A 22,309-nucleotide genomic window follows, 5' to 3' on the forward strand; every position below is an offset into this window, starting at 1 on the left:
GTAAGGTTGAACGACAAACCACAGACTAGAAAAAAATTTTCAATATGTATAACAAATAAAGAGTAAACATCTCCAACATTAAAAGAAAAAGCACTTAAAATTAAAAAGAAAAAGACAAATACTACAGTAAAATAAATAAGCAAAGTATATATCAGATAATTCATACAGGAAGAAACATAAATCTTCAATAAACATGTGAAAAAATAGTCAACCACATGAAATTAAATGCAAATTAAAGTGAAGTAAATTTTTCATCTAACAGATTGGTAAGGGTTAAAAAGATTAATAAAACCTCAGTCTGGCAAGATATACAAAACAGACACTCTTGTGCATGGTTGATAAAAAAAAAAAAACGTTGCTGTCAAGTCGATTCCGACTCAGAGTGACCCTATATAGGACAGAGTAGAACTGCCCCATAGGGTTTCCAAGGAGTGACTGGTGGATTAGAACTGCCGACATTTTGGTTAGCAGCCGAATTCTTAACCACTGCACCACCAGATCTCAGCACTGTTGATAGGAGCACAAATTATTGCAATTTTTCTGGAGGGCAGATTGGCAATATGTATCAAAATCTTAAACACATGTACCTATGACTCAGTGATTCCTCTTCTAGGAGTTTTCCTAAAGAGGGAATTGGAAAAATTTGCAAAGATATATTAACAGAAATGTTCACTGAAGCATTGTAATTCACTTACATGTTCGCCAGTAGTGGACTAGTTACACAATTTATGGTACGTTAGCATCACGTAGTGGAATACTATACAGCCTTATAAACATTATTGTGAAGATAACGTATAGTTATAAAAAAAAAACAAAAACCAAACCCAGTGCCGTCGAGTCGATTCCGACTCATAGCAACTCTATAGGACAGAGTAGAACTGCTCCATAGAGTTTCCAAGGAGCGCCTGGCGGATTCGAACTGCCGACCCTTTGGTTAGCAGCCATAGCACTTAACCACTACGCCACCAGGGTTGCCATAACACTTGGAAAATGCCTATTTCATATTGTTGAGTTGAAAAAAAAAATTACAGAGAAGGTATGGTTACACTTATATAAAATTGTATGCATGTATGATCAAAAATGTTCGGAAGAATATTTAGGAAAATGCTATCAATGATTTTCTTCGGTTGGTGGGATTTGGAAGAATTTTTACATTCTTCTTTATGTTTTTCAGTGTTTTTAAATTTCTTAGAATGAAGGCATACTTTTATCTATACAAAAAAAAGCAAAACTATTTTCATTAAAAAAAAAACCCACAGAAACACAAGGGAGTTTTTTTTTTTTAATTGTACTTTAGATGAAGGTTTACAGAACAAACTAGTTTCTCATTAAACAGTACATATATTGTTTTCTGACATTGGTTACCTACCCCATGACATGTCAACATTCTCCCTTCTTGACCTTGGCTTCCCTATTACCAGCTTTCCTCTTCTCTCCTGCCTTCCAGTCCCTACCCCAGGGCTAGTACACCCCTTTAGTCTTGTTTTGTTCCCTGGGCCTGCTCAATCTTTGGCTGAAGGGTGAACCTTAGGAGAGGCCTCATCACTGAGCTGAAAGAGTGTCTGGGGGCCATACCCTCAGGGTTTCTCCAGTCTCTCTCAGGCCAGCAAGTCTGGTCTTTCTTTTTGAGTTAGAATTTTGTTCTACATTTTCCTCCAGCTCTGTCCGGGACCCTCTATTGTGATCCCTGTCAGAGCAGCCAGTGGTGGTAGCCGGGCACCATCTAGTTTACTGGACTCAGACTGGTGGAGGCCATAGTAGTTGTGCTCCATTAGTCCTTTAGACTAATCTTTCCCTCACGTCTTTAGTTTTCTTCATTCTCCCTTGCTCCTGAAGGGGTGAGACCAGTGGAGTGTCTTAGATGGCCATTCACAAGCTTTTAAGACCCCAGACGCTACTCACCAATGCAGAATGTAGAACATTTTCTTTGTGAGGTATGTTATGCCAGCTGAGCTAGATGTTCCCCGAGACCATGGTCCCTAGAGCCCCCATCTCAGCAATTCAGTCCCTCAGGGAGTTTGGATGTGTCTATGGAGCTTTCATGACCTTACCTTGTACAAGTTGTGCTGTCTTCCCCAGTATTGTGTACTGTGTCTTACCCTTCACCAAAGTTACCACTTACCTATTGTCTGGTTGGTGTTTTTTCACCCCCACCCTTTCCCTCCCTTGTAACCATCAAAGATTGCTTCTTTTTGTGTGTAAACCTTTTCATGAGTTTTTATAGTAGTGGTCTCATACGATATTGGTCCTTTTTGTGATTGACTTATCTCACTCAGCATAATGCCCTCCAGATTCTTCCATGTTGTGAGATGCTTCACAGATACATCATTGTTCTTTATCCTTGCTAGTACTCCACTGTGTGTATGTACCATAGTTTGTTTATCCGTTCATCTGTTGATGGCCACTAAGGTTGTTTCCATCTTTTTGCTATTGTGAATAATGCTGCAATGAATATGGGCGTGCATACGTCTATTTGTGTGACGACTTATTTCTCTAGGATATATTCCTAGGAGTGGGATTGCTGGATCATATAGTATTTCTATATCTAGCTTTTTAAGGAAACGCCATATCATTTTCCAAAGTGGTTGTACCCTTTTGTGTTCAAGATAAGGGAATTTTTATCTGATGGGCATGTATTTTTTCAGTAAAGTGTGAGGAAAAGTCAAGAGTAGAGTGGGAGGGAGTAATTTCAAGAATGTGAATAAGGTAGGAAATATTATTTCAGGGAGTAGAAGAATTGGAGAGAAAAGGAGAATTCCCAGCAGTGTTGAGGGCCTAGTTGAGTTTGATGATCATTAACCTGCTTGCTCAGTTGTGGTTTTGCCTCCAACACTCCTGAACTGCACAGATGAAAGTATGGAGAAGATGAATGTTTTAATTCCTCCAGGGGCAACTCTAGAGTATTGCCAAGGAAGTCAAGTATATTTGCAAAAGAGTGATAATGATAATAAATTCAGGAATTTAAGAGGGAAAGGGAGCAAGCAAAGATTGGAGGAGACTGAAGAAAAGAGAGAAACTGTGTGTGGGAAGGAGTCAGTGAATTGGAGGATTCATGAGGTCAAAGAATTGTTAAAGGGGGGGTCACTTGAACAGGTGAGTCAGGGAAGCTTGTGAAGTGGATAGAGAACTTGATGTTTGAATTAATGATTTTAGGGATGGTTTTTTTTTAAGAGCTAGGGCATGATCATGTGACCAGGTGGCTGAGGAGGAATTCATTGAAACAAACACAGAATCACTCCCTCCACATATTATATCACTCTCATCACACACTTCTCGCTCGTCAGTTCCAGGCCCTGAAATTAATGGCCTTTAAGGGTCTGACCCCAACCTATCTTTTCTGCCTTGTTTTTCCACTTCACCCCTTCAAAATCCTAGGCTCTAGGCAAACTGAATTACAAACTGTCCCATCTCCTTGCCTTTGCATACAATGTTCCCTCCTCCTGCAAATGCCCTCTCCCCATTTCTGAAATTACAGTGTTTACCTGTCTTTTAAACCCAGCTTGAAAGCTTCACCCTCCCTGAAGCCTTGCCGTAATATCCTGCCAGAATCACCTCCTGTGAATTCTCATGGTACTTCATTCATACCTCCCTTAGGACAGTTATTATTTTCTACTTTGTGTCTTTGTACTTTTTGGGGTCAATTTCATCTCTGTCTCCTTGAGGTGATCAAGATTAAACCATGCCTAAAGCAGTTTTCAGAAACCCTGGTGGTGTAGTGATTAAGTGCTATCTATGGCTGCTGCTAGCCAAAAGGTCAGCAGTTCAAATCCACCAGGCACTCCTTGGAAACTTTATGGAGCACTTCTACTCTGTCCTATAGAGTCGCTATGAATTGGAATCGACCACATGGCAACGGGCAAAGCAATTTTCTACTCCATTCTCAAGCATAGCGCCTTACAGGGATTATTCACTCTGTTAACCACCCAAGTGTTTCCAAAGCGTGATATGTATGACTATTTTAGGTAGTACATAGCCAAATATTTTTTAATAGTTGTATGTTTATTTTAATATGTACCGTTGTCCCTCAGCATCCACAAGTGATTTGTTCCAAGACCCCTGTGGATACCAAAATCCGAGGATGCTTAAGTCCCTTATATAAAATGGCTTAGTATTTGCATGTAACCTATGCGCATCCTTCTGTGTACTTTAAATCATCCTTAGATTACTTACAATACCTAATAAAACGTAAATACCATATAAGTAATTTTTATACAGTACTGTATTGTTTAGGGAATAATGACAAGGCCAGTGCTAACAATGCTCAAACAACGAGTGCTGGAGAGAGACTGAGGATATGTGAAGTGGGGGAAGGCTACAGCAGGGTATGTCTACACGTCATTTCATTCACGTGGATTCAGTGCAATGTGGCAAATTCCAGTTTTGCTTTTTTGGAACATTCCCCCCCTCCAATATCTTTGATCTGTGGTTGGTTGAATCCATGGATGCAGGACCCGTGGATATGGTGGGCTGGCTGTATTTGAAAAATACTTTATTTTCCATTTATGATAGTGGTAAAATGTTTTATTTTTCAAATAAATGTGCTTAAGTTAAAAAAGAGAGTGAGGAGTTGATTTTTTAAAATACTCAAATACGTCAGGAGTTGATTTTTTTTAATATTCAGTACAGGAATTACACAAATAGAGCAAAATTCGTGAAGGTTATACTCAGGTGTCTAAAGTCTGGGAAACACTGCATTGAATGAAAAAAAGACTAAAGAACCAAATCGCAGAACCATGCCCTCCTTCACAAATGGTTTATTTAAAAAATAGTCCCAGTATTCACTCTCTCCATTGACAATTTTCCATAAGCATATAAACCCAAGAATTTCCTATCTTAAAAAAAACAAGCAAAAAGCTCTCTTTCAACTCCTTCCACCTACTGCCTCAAATGCTAGCCTATCGCCACTGTGCCCACTGCCTTACTCCTTTCACTCAACCCACTGCAATATGGCTTGCACCTCCACTGCCTAACTGAAACTGGACTTGAAATGATCATCAGTTACCTTCTAATGGACAAAACCAATGAGCCCTTTTCTGGCCTTATTTAATTTGGTTCTCTAGGCAGCATTTGGCATTGTAGGCTGTTCCTAAAAAGTTCTGTGCTCCGCAGATTTCCACACCACTCTCCTATCTCTTCAGTCATTCCTTCTCCATTCCTTTCACTGAGTCCTCCTCCTCCACTCTCCCTTAAACGTTAATGTCCCCCAATTTTTTATTATGATGATTATAAAAGGAATGAGAAAAGTAATGCTTCTATCTGGTAAAAAATTGAGAAAGTACAGAAGAGAAGCCTTTCTTGCATATTTTCCCAGGAAAAAAATTATATATAATTACATCCTGTTTTGTTTTTTCTGAGCTCTGGTTACAGCTACGGCTGCTAAGCAAAAGGGTGGCATTTCGAATCCACTACCACTCTTTGGAAACCCTATGGGGCAGTTCAGCTCTGTCGTACAGGGTAGCTATGAGTCGGAATCAACTGAACAGCAACAGGTTTGGTTTGTTTTTTTTGTTCTTTTGCACAAATGTTATGCACTTTGCTTTTATTGTTGTTGCTGTTTCTTTCATTTTGTTTTGTTTTTTATTTTGAAGATATTGCCATATCACCTATTGGCACACAGAATTCTATTTCATTCTTATTAATGGCAGCATAAGCATACCACAGAATTAATGCAACTTAATTCCTCAGTGAGGTAGCTTCCAAGTGTTATTATAAATAACATAGTAAACATCCTTGTTTTTGTTGTTGTTGTTGTTAGGTGCCTTAGAGTCACTTCTGACTCATAGAGACCCTATATGCTGCACCATCCTCACAATTGTTATGATTAAGCCCACTGTTGCCGCCACTGAGTCAATCCATCTCATTGAGCGTCTTCTCTTTTTTGCTGACCCCCTACTTTACCAAGCATGATGTCCTTCCCCAGGGACTGGTCCCTGCTGATAACATGTCCAAAGTACATGAGACGAAGTCTCAGCATCCTCACTTCTAAGGAGCAGTCTGACTGTGCTTCCTCCAAGACAGATTTGTTCGTTCTTCTGGCAGCCCATGTTATAGTCAATATTTTTCACCAACACCGTAATTCAAAGGCATCAATTCTTGTTTGGTCTTCCTTATTCATTGTCCAGCTTTCCCATGCACGTGAAATGATTGAAAATACCCTAGTCCACAAAGTGGTATCTTTGCTTTTTAACATTTTAAAGAGGTCTTTTCTATCACATTTGCCCAGTGCAATACGTCTTTGATTTCCTGACTGCTGCTTCTATGGGCATTGATTGTGGATTCAAGAAAAATGAAATCCTTGACAGAATCAATACTTTCTCTGTTCATCAAGATGTTGCTTATTGGTCCAGTTGTGAAGATTTTTATTTTACTTATGTTGAGATGCAATCTTTACTGAAGGCTGTGGTCTTTGGTCTTCACTAGAAAGTGCTTCAATGCCTCTGCACTTTCAGCAAGCGAGGTTCTCTCACCTGCATACCCCAGGTTGTTAATGAGTCTCCCTCCGATCCTACTGCCACGTTCTTCATATAGTTCAGCTTCTCAGATTATTTGCTCAGCATACAGATTGAATAAGTATGGTGAAAGTATGCAACCCTGATGCACACCTTTCCTAACTTTAAATCATGCAGAATCTCCTTGTTCTGTTTGAACTCCTGCCCTTTGGTCTATATACAGGTTCCTCATGAACACAATTAAGGGTTCTGGAATTCCCATTCTTCACAACGTTATCCATAATTGTTATGATCCACACAGTCAAATGCCTTTGCATAGAAAATAAAACACAGGCAAACATCTTTCTGGTCTTCTCTGCTTTCAGTGAAGATGCACCCGACATCAGCAGTGATATCCCTTATTCCATGTCCTCCTCTGAATCCGGCTTGAACTTCTGGCAGTTCTCTGTTGATGTACTGCTGCAACCACTTTTGAATGATCTTCAGCAAAATGTTACTTACATACGGTATTAACGATATTGTTTTATAATGCATTCTGTTGGATCATCTTTCTTCGAAGTGGACACAAATATGGATCTCTTTCAGTCAGTTGGCCAGGAAGCTGTCTTCCAAATTTCTTGGCATAGACGAGTGAGCACTTCCAGCGCTGCATCCGTTTTTTGAAACATCTCTCAGTTGGTATTCCATCAATACCTGGAGCCTTGTTTTTCGCCAATGCCTTCAGTGCAGTTTGGACTTCTTCCTTCAGTATCATCAGTTCTTAATCATATGCTACCTCCTGAAATGGTTGAATGTCGACCAACTCTTTTAGATACTGTGACTCTCTGTATTCCTTCCACCTTTTTTGATGCTTCCTGTATTGTTCAGTATTTGGCCCATAGAATCCTTCAGAATTGCAACTTGAGGCTTGAATTTTTTCTTCAGTTCTTTCAGCTTGAGAAATGCTGAGTGTGTTGTTTCCTTTTGGTTTTCTAACTCTGGACCTTTGCACATTTCCTTATAATACTTTACTTTGTCTTCTCAAGCCACCTTTTGAAATCTTCTGTTCAGTTCTTTTACTTCATCATTTCTTCTGGTTCATTTTAGCTACTCCGTATTCAAGAGCAAGTTTCAGAGTCTCTTCTGACATCCATTTTGGTCTTTTCTTTCTTTACTGTCTTTTTAATGATCTTTTACTTTCTGCGTTTATTATGTCATCCCACGATTTGTCTATTCTTCAGTCATTAGTGTTCAATGTATCAAATCAATTCTTGAGATGGTCTCTAAATTCAGGTTGGATGTACTCAAGGTGGTATTTTGGCTGTCACGGACTTGTTTTAATTTTCTTCAACTTCAACTTGCATATGAGCAGTTGATGGTCTGTTCTGCAGTTCACCCCAGGGTTTGTTTTGAACGATGATATTGAGCTTCTCCATCGTCTTTTTCCACACATGGAGTCTCTTTGATTGCTGTGTATGCCATCTGGGGAGGTCCACGTGTATAGTCACCGTTCATGTTGTTCAATAAAGGTATTTGAAATGAAGACCTCGTTGGTCTTGACAAATTCTATCATGCGATCTCCAGGGTCATTTCTATCACCAAGGCCACATTTTCCATCTACTGATTCTTCTCCTTTGTTTCCAACTTCCACATTCCAATCACCAGTAATTATGAATGCATCTTGATTGCATGTTTCATCAATTTCAGACTGCAGAAGTTGGTAAAAGTTTTCAATTTCCTCATCTTTGGCATTAGTGGTTGGTGGGTAAATTTGAATAATAGTCATAATAGCTGGTCTTTCATGTAAGCATATTATTATCTTATCACTGACAGTGTTGTACTTCAGGATAGATCTTAAAATGTTGTTTTGACAATGAATGTGAAGCCGTTCATCTTCAATTTGTAATTTCCTGCATAGTAGACCAAATGATTGTCATTCAAAATGGGCCAATACCAGTCCATTTGAGCTCACTAATGCCTAGGGTATCAATCTTTATGCACCCATTTCATTTTTTAAATAATTTTTATTGTGCTTTACAAATCAAAACAGTCTCTCACACAAAAACCCATATACACCTTGCTACACACTCCCAGTTATTGCCACTTCTGCTCTTTTTTGATTGTTGTTTGCTTGATATATTTTTTTCCATCCTTTGAGTTTTAGTTTGTGTCTCTAAGTCTAAGGTGTGTCTCTTATAGGCAGCATATAGACGGATCTTGTTTTTTATCCATTCTGCCACTCTCTGTCTCCTTATTGGTGCATTTAGTCCATTTACATTCAGGGTATGAATTTAATGCTATCATTTTGATGTCTTTTTGTGTGTGTTGTTGACAGCTTCTTTTTCCCACTTAATTTTATGTGCTGAATAGATTATATATTGTCCTTTCCTCATATTTGTTGGTGGTGATTTTGTTTCTGATGAGTCTCTATTTTTTTCTTGTACTTTATTTTGATTAGTAGGATAGTTTGTCTCTTTTGTGGCTACCTTATTGTTTACCCCTATTTTTCTAAATTTAAATTTAAACCTAGCTTTTATTTCTTTGTATCGCTGTATCTTCCTCTCCATATGGACGGTGTATGATTACATTTCTTAGTCCCTCTTTATTATTCTAATGTTGTCTTCTTTTATACAATAACATCACTGTTAACCTGTTTTCAGCTTTTTTTTTTTTATAATCTTGCTTTGTTTTTTTTGATTTCCCTGTCTGGGTTGACTTCTGGTTGCTCTGCCCAGTGTTCTAGTCTTGGGTTGATACCTGATATTATTGATTTTCTTACCAAAGAACTCCCTTTATTACTTCTTGTAGTTTGGGTTTGGTTTTTACGAATTCCCTAAACTTGTGTTTATCTGGAAATGTCTTAATTTCACCTTCATATTTAAGAGATAGTTTTGATGGATATATGACTCTTGGCAGGCAATTTTTTTCCTTCAATTTTTTAAGTATGTCATCCCATTGCCTTCTTGTCTGCAAGGTCTCTGCTGAGTAGTCCATGCTTATTCTTATTGGCTGTCCTTTGTTGGTGACTTTTCATTTATCCCTTGCTGTGCTTATAATTCTCTCTTTATCTTTGGTTTTGGCAAGTTTGATTATAATATGTCTTGGTGACTTTCTTTTCAGATCTACCTCATGTGGAGTTTGATGAGCATCTTGGATAGATATCTTCTCATCTTTCACAATATCAGGGCAGTTTTCTGCCAACAAATCTTCAAGAATTTTCTCTGTATTTTCTGTTATCCCTCCCTGTTCTGGTACTCCAGTCACTCATAGGTTATTTCTCTTGATTGTGTCCCACGTGATTCTTGAGGTTTCTTCATTTCTTGAAATTCTTTTATCTGATTTTTCTTCAAATATTTTAGTGCCAAGTGACTTATCTTTGAGTTCAGAAATTCTAGCTTCTACTTGCTCAATTCTGCTCCTCTAGCTTCCTATTGAGTTGTCTACTTCTGTAATTTTATTGTTAATCTTCTGAATTTCTGATTGTTGCCTGTCTACGGATTTTTCCAGCTTATTAAACTTTTCATTATGTTCCTGAATAATCTTTCTAATTTCTTCAAAAGCTTTATCTGTGTGTTCCTTGGCTTGTTCTACGTATTGTCTCATTTCCTTCCTGATGTCTTGAAGGGTTCTGTATATTAAACTTTTGTATTCTGCATCTGATAATTCCAGGAATGCACTTTCATCTAGAAGATCCCTGGATTCTTTGTTTTGAGAGCCCGTTGAGGTGATCATGGTCTGTTTCTTTATGTGACTTGATATTGACTGTTGTCTCTGAGCCATCTACAAGTTATTGTATTAGTTTATGCTTGCTTACTGTGTCATAGCTGCTTGCTTTGTTTTGTTTTGGTATACCCCTATGTTTTGCTTGAGTGAGCTAGCTTGATCATTTTCACCTTTGGAGCTTTGATGTCCTGTCCCCAGCTGGTTAGAAGTGTTATCAGGTATATCAGTCTAGGAGTCCATTCAGTTTTCTTGTATGAATTCAGCTCAGGTTTCCAGGTAGCTGATCATCAAGTATGTGGTACAGGCTCTGTCCTACAGTCTTAGACCGGCAGTGGTGATTGGTGTATATGCCAGTATTTGATTGTAGCAGGGGGTCACACTCTGAACAAGGCAGGGGGCTGAGAACTGACCCCCAAGTGTCCCTGAGGAAAACGCATCCCTGTTCCCTAGAGCGTGCTGGTGGGTGGGTTCTGCAGACTGACCATGGGCACCCAAAGTTTTTGGTTGTAAGAACTGGAAGGTACCAGTTATCTTTGGACCTCTGTTGCGGGTGGCTGGGTGACCTGAGTGGAGCTACCAGTCCTTAGGTCCCTGATGTGGGTAGGTGAGGACCTTGTTTAATAGGCAAAGCAATGTCAAACGTCAAACACCCTCCTCTCTACCGCACTGCTGAAGTGGTTGGAGTTTGCCAACAAGGGTCTATTCTCCTGAAATAGGCACACACAGGTCCATGCAGAAGGGAATGGTGTTCAAGGCCCATGCAGAAGGGAATGGTGTTCAAGGCCCATGGAGGGTTTATGTCTGGACAGGAGCCGCTTCTGTCCTGAGCCCCCCCTGGTTAATGGAGCTAGCAAATTGTCTTTTCCCCCCAGTTGCAATTTTTTTCCTTCCCCAAGGCCGGGAGGATGGCTCTAGGTGATCAACAGGGCTTATCTCAGTCCCAGGGATTCAGCCGCTGCAGCCAGCTTGGGGGCCGGGGCGGGGGGTGTGTGGTAAAATATACGCAAGTACTTAGCTTTTGCCGAGAGCGCCCTTCTCCTCAGGTTCTGGAGGTGTGAGTGGACTGTGCGGCTGGCTGCTTCTCCCTGAGGATACTGCGGCCCAACGCTAGGACCAGCCCCCCACCGCTGCAGCCTCTGCTCCGGGAATGGTGCCTGAGGGCTCCCCGTGATTCAGGTCTGGTAACTCCTCTCCACTTCTGAATGGTCTCCTTCCTCCCCCTACCCCTCAGTTCATTGTCTAAGCTTACCTTTGATGCTCAGAGCTCCTAGCTTGTAACAAATATACTCATTTCACTTGTTTTTTTGGGTCTTTGTTGTAAAAGAGGGCCCACCGGAAGCGTCTGTCTATTCCACCATCTTGGTCCACCTCCCCATTTCATTTTTGATGATTTCCAATTTTCCTAGATTCATATTTTGTACATCCTGTATTCCGATTATTAATGGATGTTTGCAGTAGTGCCACACCAGCAAATGAAGGTCCTGAAAGCTTGACTGCATCCACATAATTAAAGTTGACTCTACTTTGAGGAGGCAGCTCTTTCCCATTGGTATTCTGAGTGTCTTCCAACCTGAGGGGCTCATCTTCAGACAAGATACAAGACAATGTCCCACTGCTGTTCATAGGATTTTCACTGGCCAGTTTTTCAGAGGTAAACCACCAGGTCCTTCTTCCTAGTCTGTCTTAGTCTCAAAGGTCTGCTGAAAATTGTCCACCATGGATGACCGTGCTGGTATTTGAAATACCAGTAGCATAGCTTCCAGCATCACAGCAACACTCAAGCCACCACAGTACAGCAAACTGATGGACGAATGGGGAAACATCCTTACACATACGTAAATTTTTATAAAATTTCTATAAGTGGAATTGTCAGATCAAAAGGAACGTGTTTTTAATTCTGATAGTTTCAAATGCCCTCCACAAAAGTTACAAGAATCTGTATCCCCATCATGCATGAGACTGCCTCTTCTCCCTCACTTTTGCCAACACTGAGTCATTTAAATTTGTTTTCCAAATCCATAAGGTGAAATATTAGATCTCATGGCTATTTTGACTTACATTTCTTTAAGGAGTAATGTTGAGCATCTTTTCTTACATTTGTTGGTGTTTTATATTCTTTTTTTGAAAATTGTTTGTGTCCTTTACTCTTTTTTCTATCAGGTCGTTAGTCTCTCTCTTATTGATTTATAAAGGCTCTTTATATGTAAAGGAAATTGTATAATTTGTGCTGCAAAATTTTTTCTTTTGTTTTTATTTTTTCCCCAGGCAATCTTTAGCCCTAAGCAACTTCTATCACATACTCGTCTATGTCCTCTGAGTTGATGACTCCTAAATCTATAGCTCTAGCACAGACCTCTATCCTAGCTCCAAGTTCCAATTATCTGCTATATGTCTTCACCTATATGAAGCTAAACTTGTGTATGTATGTGTGATATTTATATTTGTATAAAGTCAGTTTATATTTCTATAAACTCAGCGTATCTGAAACTGAATTCATCTTTCCCCAAATATGTGTTTCCTGTTATGCTCTCTCTTGACTATTAATTTGATCATTTACCTAGAACTTTCACCCAGAAATCTAACATCCACTTCTTTCTTGCCTTCAAAAACAACTGACCAAAGATCCCTGAAATATTTTCCCAAATGACGGTAATGCCCTCCTATCTAATTACTACTAGCAAATTTGCACAGTGGTTAGAGTACAGGCTGCAGAGTCAGAAAAGAACTGAGTTTGTATCCTGGCCTTGATCATTCCAAGCTATATGGCCTTGAGCACATTTCTTACTCAAAACTTGTTTCCTTATCTGGGATGGTTAATGTTATGTGTGAACTTGACTAGGCCATGATTCCCAGTATTGTGTAATTGTCCTCTATTTTGTGCTCTGATGTAATTGTCCTCCATTTTGATACTGTTTAATTATCCTCTATTTTATGTATTGTAAATCCTAAACTCTATATGTTAATGAGGGAGGATTAATTTTTTTTATATCTTGAGTCATACTTCAAGTCACACCCTGACTCAAGTCACACCCTGACTCAAGTCACCGCCTTACTCAAGTATCTGATGTAAAGGGAGTTTCCTTGAGGTTGTGACCTACATCCAATATATATGGACACTCTGGCAAAGCTTGTGCTTATTCTGGATCCTGCATCCAGCTCGTCATCATCTGACCTCCAGTTCTTGAGACTTGAGTCAGCATCCTGCTGTCTGACCTGCTGATTCTGGGATTTGCCGGCCTCCACAACCCCATGGGCCAGCCACCTGTCATCTGACCTATCAGTGTGAGATTCATCAGCACCTACAACCACGTGAGTCAGGAGAAAACCTCGGTCCAATGCCTGACTCATGGATTTGGGACTAGCCAGCCTCGATAACCACATAAGCCATTTCCTTGAGATACATCTTTACATATATACACTTCATTGGTTTTGCTTTTCTAGAGAACCCAACCTAAAACATTTGGTAGCAGGAGTAGGGAGCTGCTCTAACAAATGCTTAAAATGTGGAAGTGGTTTTGAAGTTGGGTAATGAGTAGAAGCTGGAAGAGTTTTAAGGTGCCTTAAAAAAATTTTTTTTTTTAAGAGTAAAAGCCTAGATTGCCTTGGAGAGACTGTTGGTAGAATTATGGCTTTCAAAGGCATTCTGGTGAGGGCTCAGAAGGAAGCGAGGAGAGCTATAGAGAAAGTCTCTATCATCTTAGAGAATACATATGGTGCCAGCAGCAGATGTTGCTAGAAATGTGGCCATTCAATGTGTTTATGGTGAGGCTTAAAAAAAAAAAAAAGATGAACATATGATTGGACAGTGGAGGAAGAGTGATGCTTTTTATGCAATGACAAAAAAGTTGTATTATGTTCACATGTTTGGTGGAAGGTAGAACTTGTAAGTGATAAACTTGGATATCTGCTGATGAGATTTCTAAGCCAGATCTTAAAGGGTCCACTTGGTTTCTCCTTGTCACTTATAGTAAAATGCAAGAGGAGATGGACTGTTCTGTGGAAACAGATAACTTGTAATCTAGATTTCACAGGTTCACAGATGAAGAAGGATTTTGTCCCAGGATGGAATACACCTAAAGCCTCGCACGTATTTAATTTATGTGATTCAGAAGATGATATTTTGGACTTGAAGTTGATTTAAGGGCTTAAAAAGATTTGGAAAATTCTGTTGTACAACCTAAGGATGCGTGTCCTAGAATGTTCACCAAGGACATGACTACCCAATCTTTTGTGAAAGAGATTAAGCCTGTGACTGGTGATTCTAACCAACTACCACAGCAGAAAACCCATCAGCTTAGACTGAAGGGGACAGAAAAAGAATGAAAGGATAGGACACTCTCTGTCTCATGGAATTCTACAGGCAGGAAACAGACCAAAGGAGCTACATCTGTTGTCCTCCAAGGAAAGGACCATTCCTGGAACAGCTCAGAGATCAGCAGAACTGTTGGAAGGAGCACAGGAAGCAGAGCCTTCTTAGTTTCAAAGGGGTGGGCCACAGCCTCCTAGGTTTCAAAGAGTTGGACCTTTACCAACTCAGTTTTGGAATGTGGGGCTGCTGTTAAGGTGTGCCAGCAGAATGGGGCCACTGCCCAAAGCTGGCAGGCACAGCTGTCATGCCCAATGGGCAGAAGAACAGGGCCTTCTGGGGCCAAGGGGATGGTGTCATCACTCAGCCTAGGAGAATGGGACTGACTAAGGCCGAGGGAGCAGAGTTCCCACCCCAGTGGGCCTCAAAGGTGATGCTGAAGCCCGGGGCCAAGGAGCCTCCACCCAGAACCTAGAGGACATGGCCAACACTCAGAGTCTGGAGGGCAGGGCCATTGCTCAGGTTGTCTCAGAGACCAGAGGATTATTTTTAAGCCTTGAGAGCCAGTGTAGTTTGTTCTGCTGGGTTTTGGACTGTTTGGTGCCAGTTATCCCTTCTTTCCCTCCAATTTCTCCCATTTGTATTGGAAATGTCTACTGTGCCTGTTCCACCATTGTTCTTTGGAAACAGATAACTTGTAGCCTAGATTTCACAGGTTCACAGATAAAGAGGAATTTTGTCCCAGGATGTAATACACCTAAAATCTCACCCCTACTTGATTTAGATGACTCAGAAGATATTTTAGACTTGAAGTTGATTTAAGGCTTTTGGGATGATGTGATGGGGTGAATGTCTTTTGCGTGTGGGAAAGCCATGAATTTTGGGAGCCAAAGGGTGGAATACTATGGACTGAATTTTGTCCCCCAAAATACGTGTTGTAAATCCTAGCCTCTATGCCTGTGGTCTTTGTTATGTTAATGAGATGGGATTACATAGTATACGGTGTATCTTGAGTCGATTTCTTTTGAGCTATAAAAGAGATTAAACAAGCAAGCTAGTAAGCAGAGATGGGGGAAGATTTCTGCCAAGCTGCATGGAGATCTCCAAGAAACCAGGAAACAAGCTGAAGAACTAAGGACCTTCTTCCACAGCCAACAAAGACAGAAAGCCTTCCCCTAGAGCCTGCTCCATGAGTTTGGACTTTTAACCTCCTAAACTGTGAGGAAATAAATTCCTGTTTGTTAAAGCCGTCCACTTGTAGTTTTTCTGTTATAGCAGCACTAGATAACTAAGACGTCACCTATAAAAAATAATTATCTTAATGAAAAAAATTTCATAGGGTTATTTAAAGGACTAAATGAGACTGTATGCGAAGTATTTGGCATATAAAAAAAGTATTTGGCATATAGTAAATCGTAAATGCTAGTAGCTATTATCTCTCTGACCTATCTTCCTCCACCCTCTTCCAAGCCATCTTCTATGCTGCTGCCTTATTGATAAATCTAATCATTGTCCTCCATATAATCCTTCAGTGACTCCCACCTTCCCCCAGCCCTTTCCCCACACATCATTTATGTCTGAATTCCTTGGTAGGGCATATAAGGCCAATAAGAGTCTGTTATCTTTCACCACTACCCCATATGTTACCCTCAAGCCACATTAAACTATATGCCATGTCTCAAATACATATACTTTTTCACACTTCCGTGACTTTGTGCACGATGTCCACGATAGACAAGTCATTCATTTCATAAGTACCTACTCTAGACTCAGGACAAGCATGTCCTTTGTGCTTCTACGGCACTTGACACATAACCTTACCCTGGTACAAATCACATTGTTTTGTAGTCGTTTGTTTACTTCCTCGTCTCCCACACAAGATCGTGAACTCCTTGAGGGCAGGGACTGTTTTAATGTTTGTATCGCCATCACCCAACATGGGGCCTGGCATTTTATAGGAGCTCCATATATGTTTGTTGAATAAATATAGCTCTGATCTCCATTCCCCAACTACTTCTACAGCAATCAGTATCCACACATATATACAGTCTTTTACCAAACCCCCCTATTGCCAACCCCTCTTCCTAACAGTGTCAAACAGCCCAGCCAAAATTTCTGTTGTTAAAGCAATCGTAGGAGTCTGGAACTGGTCCAACTAAAAGGGGTGGAACAGGAGACAATGGTCTCAGTGTAGGCCCTAACCAATACCAATGTTGAGATCAGAGTTCACCCTCAAATCTCAGAGACAAATATTGATGTCTATTTATTCAGAACCTAACCTTTAGTGTATCAAGGGGAAAACGTATCTCGAGATCATTCCTTTAATCGTGATTAGACTTGGCAGCTGCTTATATCACCATCCTCAAACTCTGAGCCAACAAGAAGCACACACAGGTATAACAGATGTGTTGTAGTGACTGAAGCAAAAGCAAACAAGTGACTTCCTCTGAAATTCTTCACCCTTAAAGTCAGACTTAACATCATCTTCGGCTAGCAGAGAATAAGACATACAGTTTCTTTTTTACTTTCTTTTAATAATGTTTTAAAGCCAATAAGAAGTTATACCCAGACCCAGTGCTGTCGAGTCGATTCCGACTCATAGCAACCCTACAGAAGAAGTTAGAGACATAATCAGAAAGTAGACAAGTGAAAAAAGGAGACAGGAAGCATCAAAGACACCCTTCATTCCAGTAAATACAGAGCTGTATTATGACCCCCACCAATATCCCATGGAGGCCTAGCTCTGCTGGGGTCAGGAGGCATCTCCATTATTGTGTAGGGATACCAGACAGCATTCAGGTGTGATGATGTCAAATTGAGGAACTGCTGAGATCAAGGTCTACAGTTTCGGTGCTAGGATTGAGCGGGGGTTGGTCACTCTTAATCTCTTCCAGGCTGTGCCGGATCCCATAGCCAAAGTAGATAGCAAAACCTAGTGGGGAAAAGTAGCTGTGAGGTGGGAAGTATTAACATACGAAAGTTTAATAGGTCTCCCACTTGAGACCAAGAAGGGAGGGAACTGGGATAGGACACCCAAGAGACCTACTCACCCCAATGGATACTTACCAATCAGCATCCAGACCGCAAATCGGGCCCAGGTGCCAGCTGTCATATGCATCATAAGATAAATATTCACAAAGATGCTCACTAGTGGCAGAAGAGGCAAAGCAGGCACCTGGGAACAAAGTAAAATCTTCTAAGTACTACAGGGTGACCTAGAAAGAGACGCTTTACCCTACCCCTACTAGGGAAGAGACGGTTGGGAGCCCTGGTAGCACAGTGGTTAAGGGCTCAACTGCTAACCAAAAGGTTGGCTGTTCCAATCCACCAGCTGCTCCTTGGAAACCCTATGGGGCAGTTCTACTGTCATATACCTAAAAAACCAAAGCCAAACCCACTGCCGTCGAGTCGATTCCAACTCATAGCAACCCTATAGGACAGAGTAGAACTGCCCCATAGAGTTTCCAAGGAGTGCCTGGTGTATTCGAACTGCTGACCTTTATGGTTAGCAGCCGTAGCACTTAACCACTACACCACCAGGGTTCCCACTCTGTCCTATAGGGTTGCTATAAGTTGGAATTTACCTGATGGCAACAGGTTTGGGTTTGGTTTTATGAACCTTATTAGACCTCAAGGTATCTGGAGCCTATTCCTCCCAAGGTAGCTTGGTGGGGGAAAAGAGAGGCCATTTACCTTGAAGTGAAGAGAAGTAGAGCTCTGTGGCTGTCTCCAGATGATCCCAGTAACACCAGCAATGAGCATCAGGAGCAGCACAACCACTGCAATCCACACTGGGTCTCCAGAAAGCAGTGGAACTGGCCACTGGGTCAGCACCAGGCATAGGACAGTCAGCAGTAGAGCTTGAAGGTCAAATTGAGGGACATCAAAAACCAACTCCCAAGACCAGTATGTTAAGATGTTATGCACCCCATTCCAAAGAGTCTCTGTAGTTCTACTTCAGCCACCAAATGCCACACACTCCCACCCCATCATGCTACCCTTAGAGCCCTCCCAGAAGAAAGTCCCACTGCTCACCAAGAAGTGATGAACAAATATAGACAACTTGGCCAGACAGTAGAGTGGGGGTGGATTTGGATGGGCAAAATAGTCCCCGTAGACTGAACTTTGCTTCAGGTATCTTCTCCCCCTCCAACACCACTTCATCTTCCCCATTCTTTATCTCCTGGTCAGGCTGATACCTAAGGTAAGAGTAGTAAGGCAGTATTAAGAACAACCCTTAACCATTTTACTATCTCCTCCAAGGTAACTTAAATTTCTTCCTCACCACTTTTTGGCAGGAAAGCATACCCAGCTTTCTCAAAGACAGCCAGGATAATGAAGGCAAATGAGGAAGGAGGAGCAGATCCCCATAGTTGGTTCAAGAATAAAAACCCAAATCACAGGATACAGAGGAAGGGAGTCTCACCTGAGGATGAGAACACAAATAGCCACCAAGGAGTAAGCAAGCAGGGTCCCAATTGACATGAGGTCCACAAGATCAGTGAGTTCAAAGATAAATGCCATGAATGCTAAAATTGAGGAGCAGAAAATAAGAAATGAGAGACCAGGGGGAATAGCAAAGTTAAAGGAGTTGGTGAAACAACTATGGGGAGAAGAAACGGGATTTTTCACCTGCGATAATGCCGGAGACCACAGTGGCCACAACGGGTGTGCATGTGGTAGTGTGGATCCGACCAAGGAAATGGAACAGGAGGCCATCTTCTGCCATCGCGTAGATCACCCGAGGCATGGGGAACATAGAGCCTAACAGGCTGGAGTGGAGAATGCCCAGAGTGCCATGAGTTGGCTGGGATCTCTCTTCCTAAGCCTATGTAAGTAAGGGATCTCTGCCTCTCCCTCACAGCCCAAAGGGATATCCGCTACTACCTGGGACCCTGAGAGCAGAAGAGAACAAACATTTTATACTGACCTTGTAGAAAGAGCACAAAGTGAGCCAATAGCCACAACATAGCGGGCAGGGGCCCATCCAATATGGAGAAATGCCTCAGGCAAGGGGCTCTCAGGTTGAAGCTGGTAGTAAGGCATCATGAGCGTGAGTGCAGAGGAGACACCAAAATATGCCAAAAAGCAGACGAACAGCGAGATCACAATGCCCATGGGGATGGAACGCTGGGGATTGTAGGCCTCTTCCCCTGCAGGAAGGGGCACAAGATTCTGAATCAGGGAAGCAAGCTCACTGTTCTACCGCCCCTGGTCTGCATGCAGCCTGAGTAACACTGTGCCCAAGCCCCAGACAGAATGGAATGTCTGTGTTACCAGTGGTAGCAATACAGTCGAAACCGACAAATGCGTAGAAACAGGTAGCTGCTCCACGGAGAATCCCCTCGAAGCCAAAAGGCACAAATCCTCCAGATCCCAGAGGGCCCAAGCTAGGGTGAAATAAGGGGTGGAAAAGGTTAAGGGTGTGTACCTTTTCTCTAATGCCAAACTACTTAGCTAGGTCTTCAAGGCCCAGGTTCTCCATTCCTCCCCACTCCCAGTTCAGAATCCCTTAGCTCATATTCCCCTATCCCCCACCAGGTTTCCAACTCTGTAGATCCTAAAAGTGAAACTCCTAACCTATAGGTGTCATTGGGTCCAGTCATGGCCAATGCATAGTCATCTTCAGTGAGCCTCCAGTTGTGCAGATCCCCCTTAATGAAGCCGGAGACAATGACAAAGCCGAGAACCAAAAGATTCATCCCTGTGAACACTTTGGTAACCAGGGCCGACTCACTAGCCCCCACAGCCAGCAATCCTGTGGAAGAAATGCATTCAGGACCCTGGGAAAAAAGTTCTCAGCCCAAGTTTTCTCTCCTTGCCTCTGTCTGGCAGACTTTTCCTTCCCAGCTTCTCTTCTCCCCGACTATTATCACCTCCATCAAGCCCTATCCAGGCCTGCTGCTAGGTCCCCCTCCTCCATCATTATCCCTGTCCCTTGACCTCACCAGTGAGCAACAAAACAATGCCCATTGCAAAAAAATCTGGATATCCTGCAAGGACATGAGGCACATGCAGTGAGACGCTCCCCTGAAGGGTCTGGGAAATTTGGTTCCCAATCAGGTTGTCAAAAGCAGAGCTCCAGGCCCGGGCCACACTGGCTGTACCTGAGAAGCAGAAGGGAGAAACAAGGTGTCAAATTCTTTCCTTCCTTTCCTCCCTCCCCCATACTAGTCTCATGCAAATCCCTGCCATTTTCACCTATTCTGTCTTCTTTAGGACAAAAACAGCCACTTAATGATGGAAATTAGGACAAAGATGCATAGAATGAACAATTCCTCCACACCTTCAACCATCCCAGCCCCCACCCAACAAACACACACATTAGGGACATTGAAGTCCTATGAATGATGAATACCTCAGCTTCATTCCACCCAGATCTCCTGACCCGAATCCCCTCCATTCCCTGTGCAGTTCCCTCCCTGCCACACTGTCTCACCAATGACATAGGAGAGGATGAGATTCCAGCCAGTGGTGAAGGCCCAGAGTTCACCCACGGTGACATAGCTGTAGAGATATGCAGAACCAGAACGGGGAACCCGGGCCCCAAACTCGGCATAGCACAGCCCAGCCAACACAGAAGATAAGGCAGCCACCAAAAAGCAGATCACAATGGATGGTCCTGCTTTATCTTTGGCTACCTCACCAGCCAGGACGTACACACCAGCACCCAAAGTGCTGCCCACACCCAGGGCCACTAAATCCAGAGTGTTCAGGCATCTGGTAAGGCGAGTCCCAGCCATGCCAGGTTCCAGTGCACGTCTTCGAACCAGCTTTTGACCAAATCTGCGAAGTGCCTGCCACAGCATTTTAGCTGGAATTGAAGAGGATGCTAGGATCTGGCGAAAAACAAGACAAAATCCCTTCAATAGGGTTCATTCTCCTCAAGCTCTAAGAGTGAATCACAGGACTCACTTCCACTAAGCAAAGGAGCTATGGAGAGCGATAGGAGGGGGCAGTGAAAGGACAAAGGCAAGTCACTTTACCTCTAACCTCAGTTTCTTTGTATTTAAGTAGAAATTACAATACCCCATAAGGTTTTCGGGGTGATTAATTTCAGAGAAGACTTGAGAAAGCCCCCTATGGTACAGTGGCTGGCACCTAGTAGGTGCTCAGTCAATATTAGTTCTTTTCTTTTTCTGGCTGGGAAACTATAGGGTTCATCCTAGACCCAAACCCAGAGAGCCCGGATCCTAATCCGTTTCTGTTCCCTGGTCTGTGGCTCCTTGGGAATTAAACAGAACTCAACCCAGGAGGGGCCAGCAACTCTGGGGAGACTCCCCGTCTCACATCCAATACCCACGTTCCTTTTCAGAGCTCTTCCCCAGGGCTTAAAACAGGCATGGCCCCCAGACCTCTCCGAGTGAGGGGGAACTGACCGCGCGACCGCGGATCAAAAGTGATCACCGACACGATTCCATCTTTCCTCAACAAGCCCACACCACGTAACTGGCGCTGCCGTCGCCCAGGGGGGTAAGCAAATGTTCCCCCACTTCCTCCCGCCCAGCTAGCATCAACCTTGAGGCGCGGCTTCGGTATCTAAAGATTTGGAGACGCGCCCCGAGTGGGGCCCCAAAGCAACCCTAGATTACTGCCCCTCCTCTCCGCAAGAAGGAGGGGTTCCGCCCGATGCCCCCCCGACTCAGCTCCTAGATTCTTATAATCCCCCTCTGGAAACAGTCTGGGGCTGGGGCGAAGATGAGAGCCGTGGCTCCCCGGGCAGGGGTCTTGCCAGCAACAGGTCACGGTCCCGCTGATGCAACTGCATGCCATGGTTGCCAGAGAATTCTAGGTATGCCCAGACCCTCGCTGTCCCCCTTCCGAACCACGTGTGGGCCCCAAGGCTTACCAG

The 22,309-nt window shown here is 42.5% G+C and overlaps 1 protein-coding gene across 1 annotated transcript; it reads right to left on the minus strand.

Annotated features, from left to right (window-relative positions):
• Positions 1-16,555: 16,555 nt before the first annotated feature.
• SLC7A3 (solute carrier family 7 member 3) lies at positions 16,556-21,940 on the minus strand. Its single transcript, XM_023551411.2, has 11 exons — positions 20,897-21,940; positions 20,406-20,564; positions 20,038-20,215; positions 19,735-19,847; positions 19,388-19,610; positions 19,090-19,229; positions 18,884-18,986; positions 18,493-18,656; positions 18,151-18,317; positions 17,524-17,632; positions 16,556-17,389 (listed from the first exon to the last, which is right to left on the minus strand). Exons 1-11 carry the CDS (start codon positions 21,264-21,266, stop codon positions 17,268-17,270), a joined length of 1,848 nt encoding a protein of 615 aa, XP_023407179.1. The 5' UTR covers positions 21,267-21,940; the 3' UTR covers positions 16,556-17,267.
• Positions 21,941-22,309: the final 369 nt, after the last annotated feature.

Source organism: Loxodonta africana, chromosome X (genome assembly GCF_030014295.1).
Source record: "Loxodonta africana isolate mLoxAfr1 chromosome X, mLoxAfr1.hap2, whole genome shotgun sequence".
NCBI classification, from domain to species: domain Eukaryota; kingdom Metazoa; phylum Chordata; class Mammalia; order Proboscidea; family Elephantidae; genus Loxodonta; species Loxodonta africana.

Excerpts from the sequence above, each read along its gene's own strand:
- SLC7A3 (XM_023551411.2), bottom strand. The coding sequence starts at position 21,266 with ATGCTGTGGCAGGCACTTCGCAGATTTGGTCAAAAGCTGGTTCGAAGA. Across the intron at positions 20,565-20,896 it reads CATCCTCTCCTATGTCATTG|GTACAGCCAGTGTGGCCCGG; the intron begins GTGAGACAGTGT and ends TCTGCTTCTCAG. Across the intron at positions 18,657-18,883 it reads ATTTGTGTTCTCATCCTCAG|GTATCAGCCTGACCAGGAGA; the intron begins GTGAGACTCCCT and ends CTCTTACCTTAG.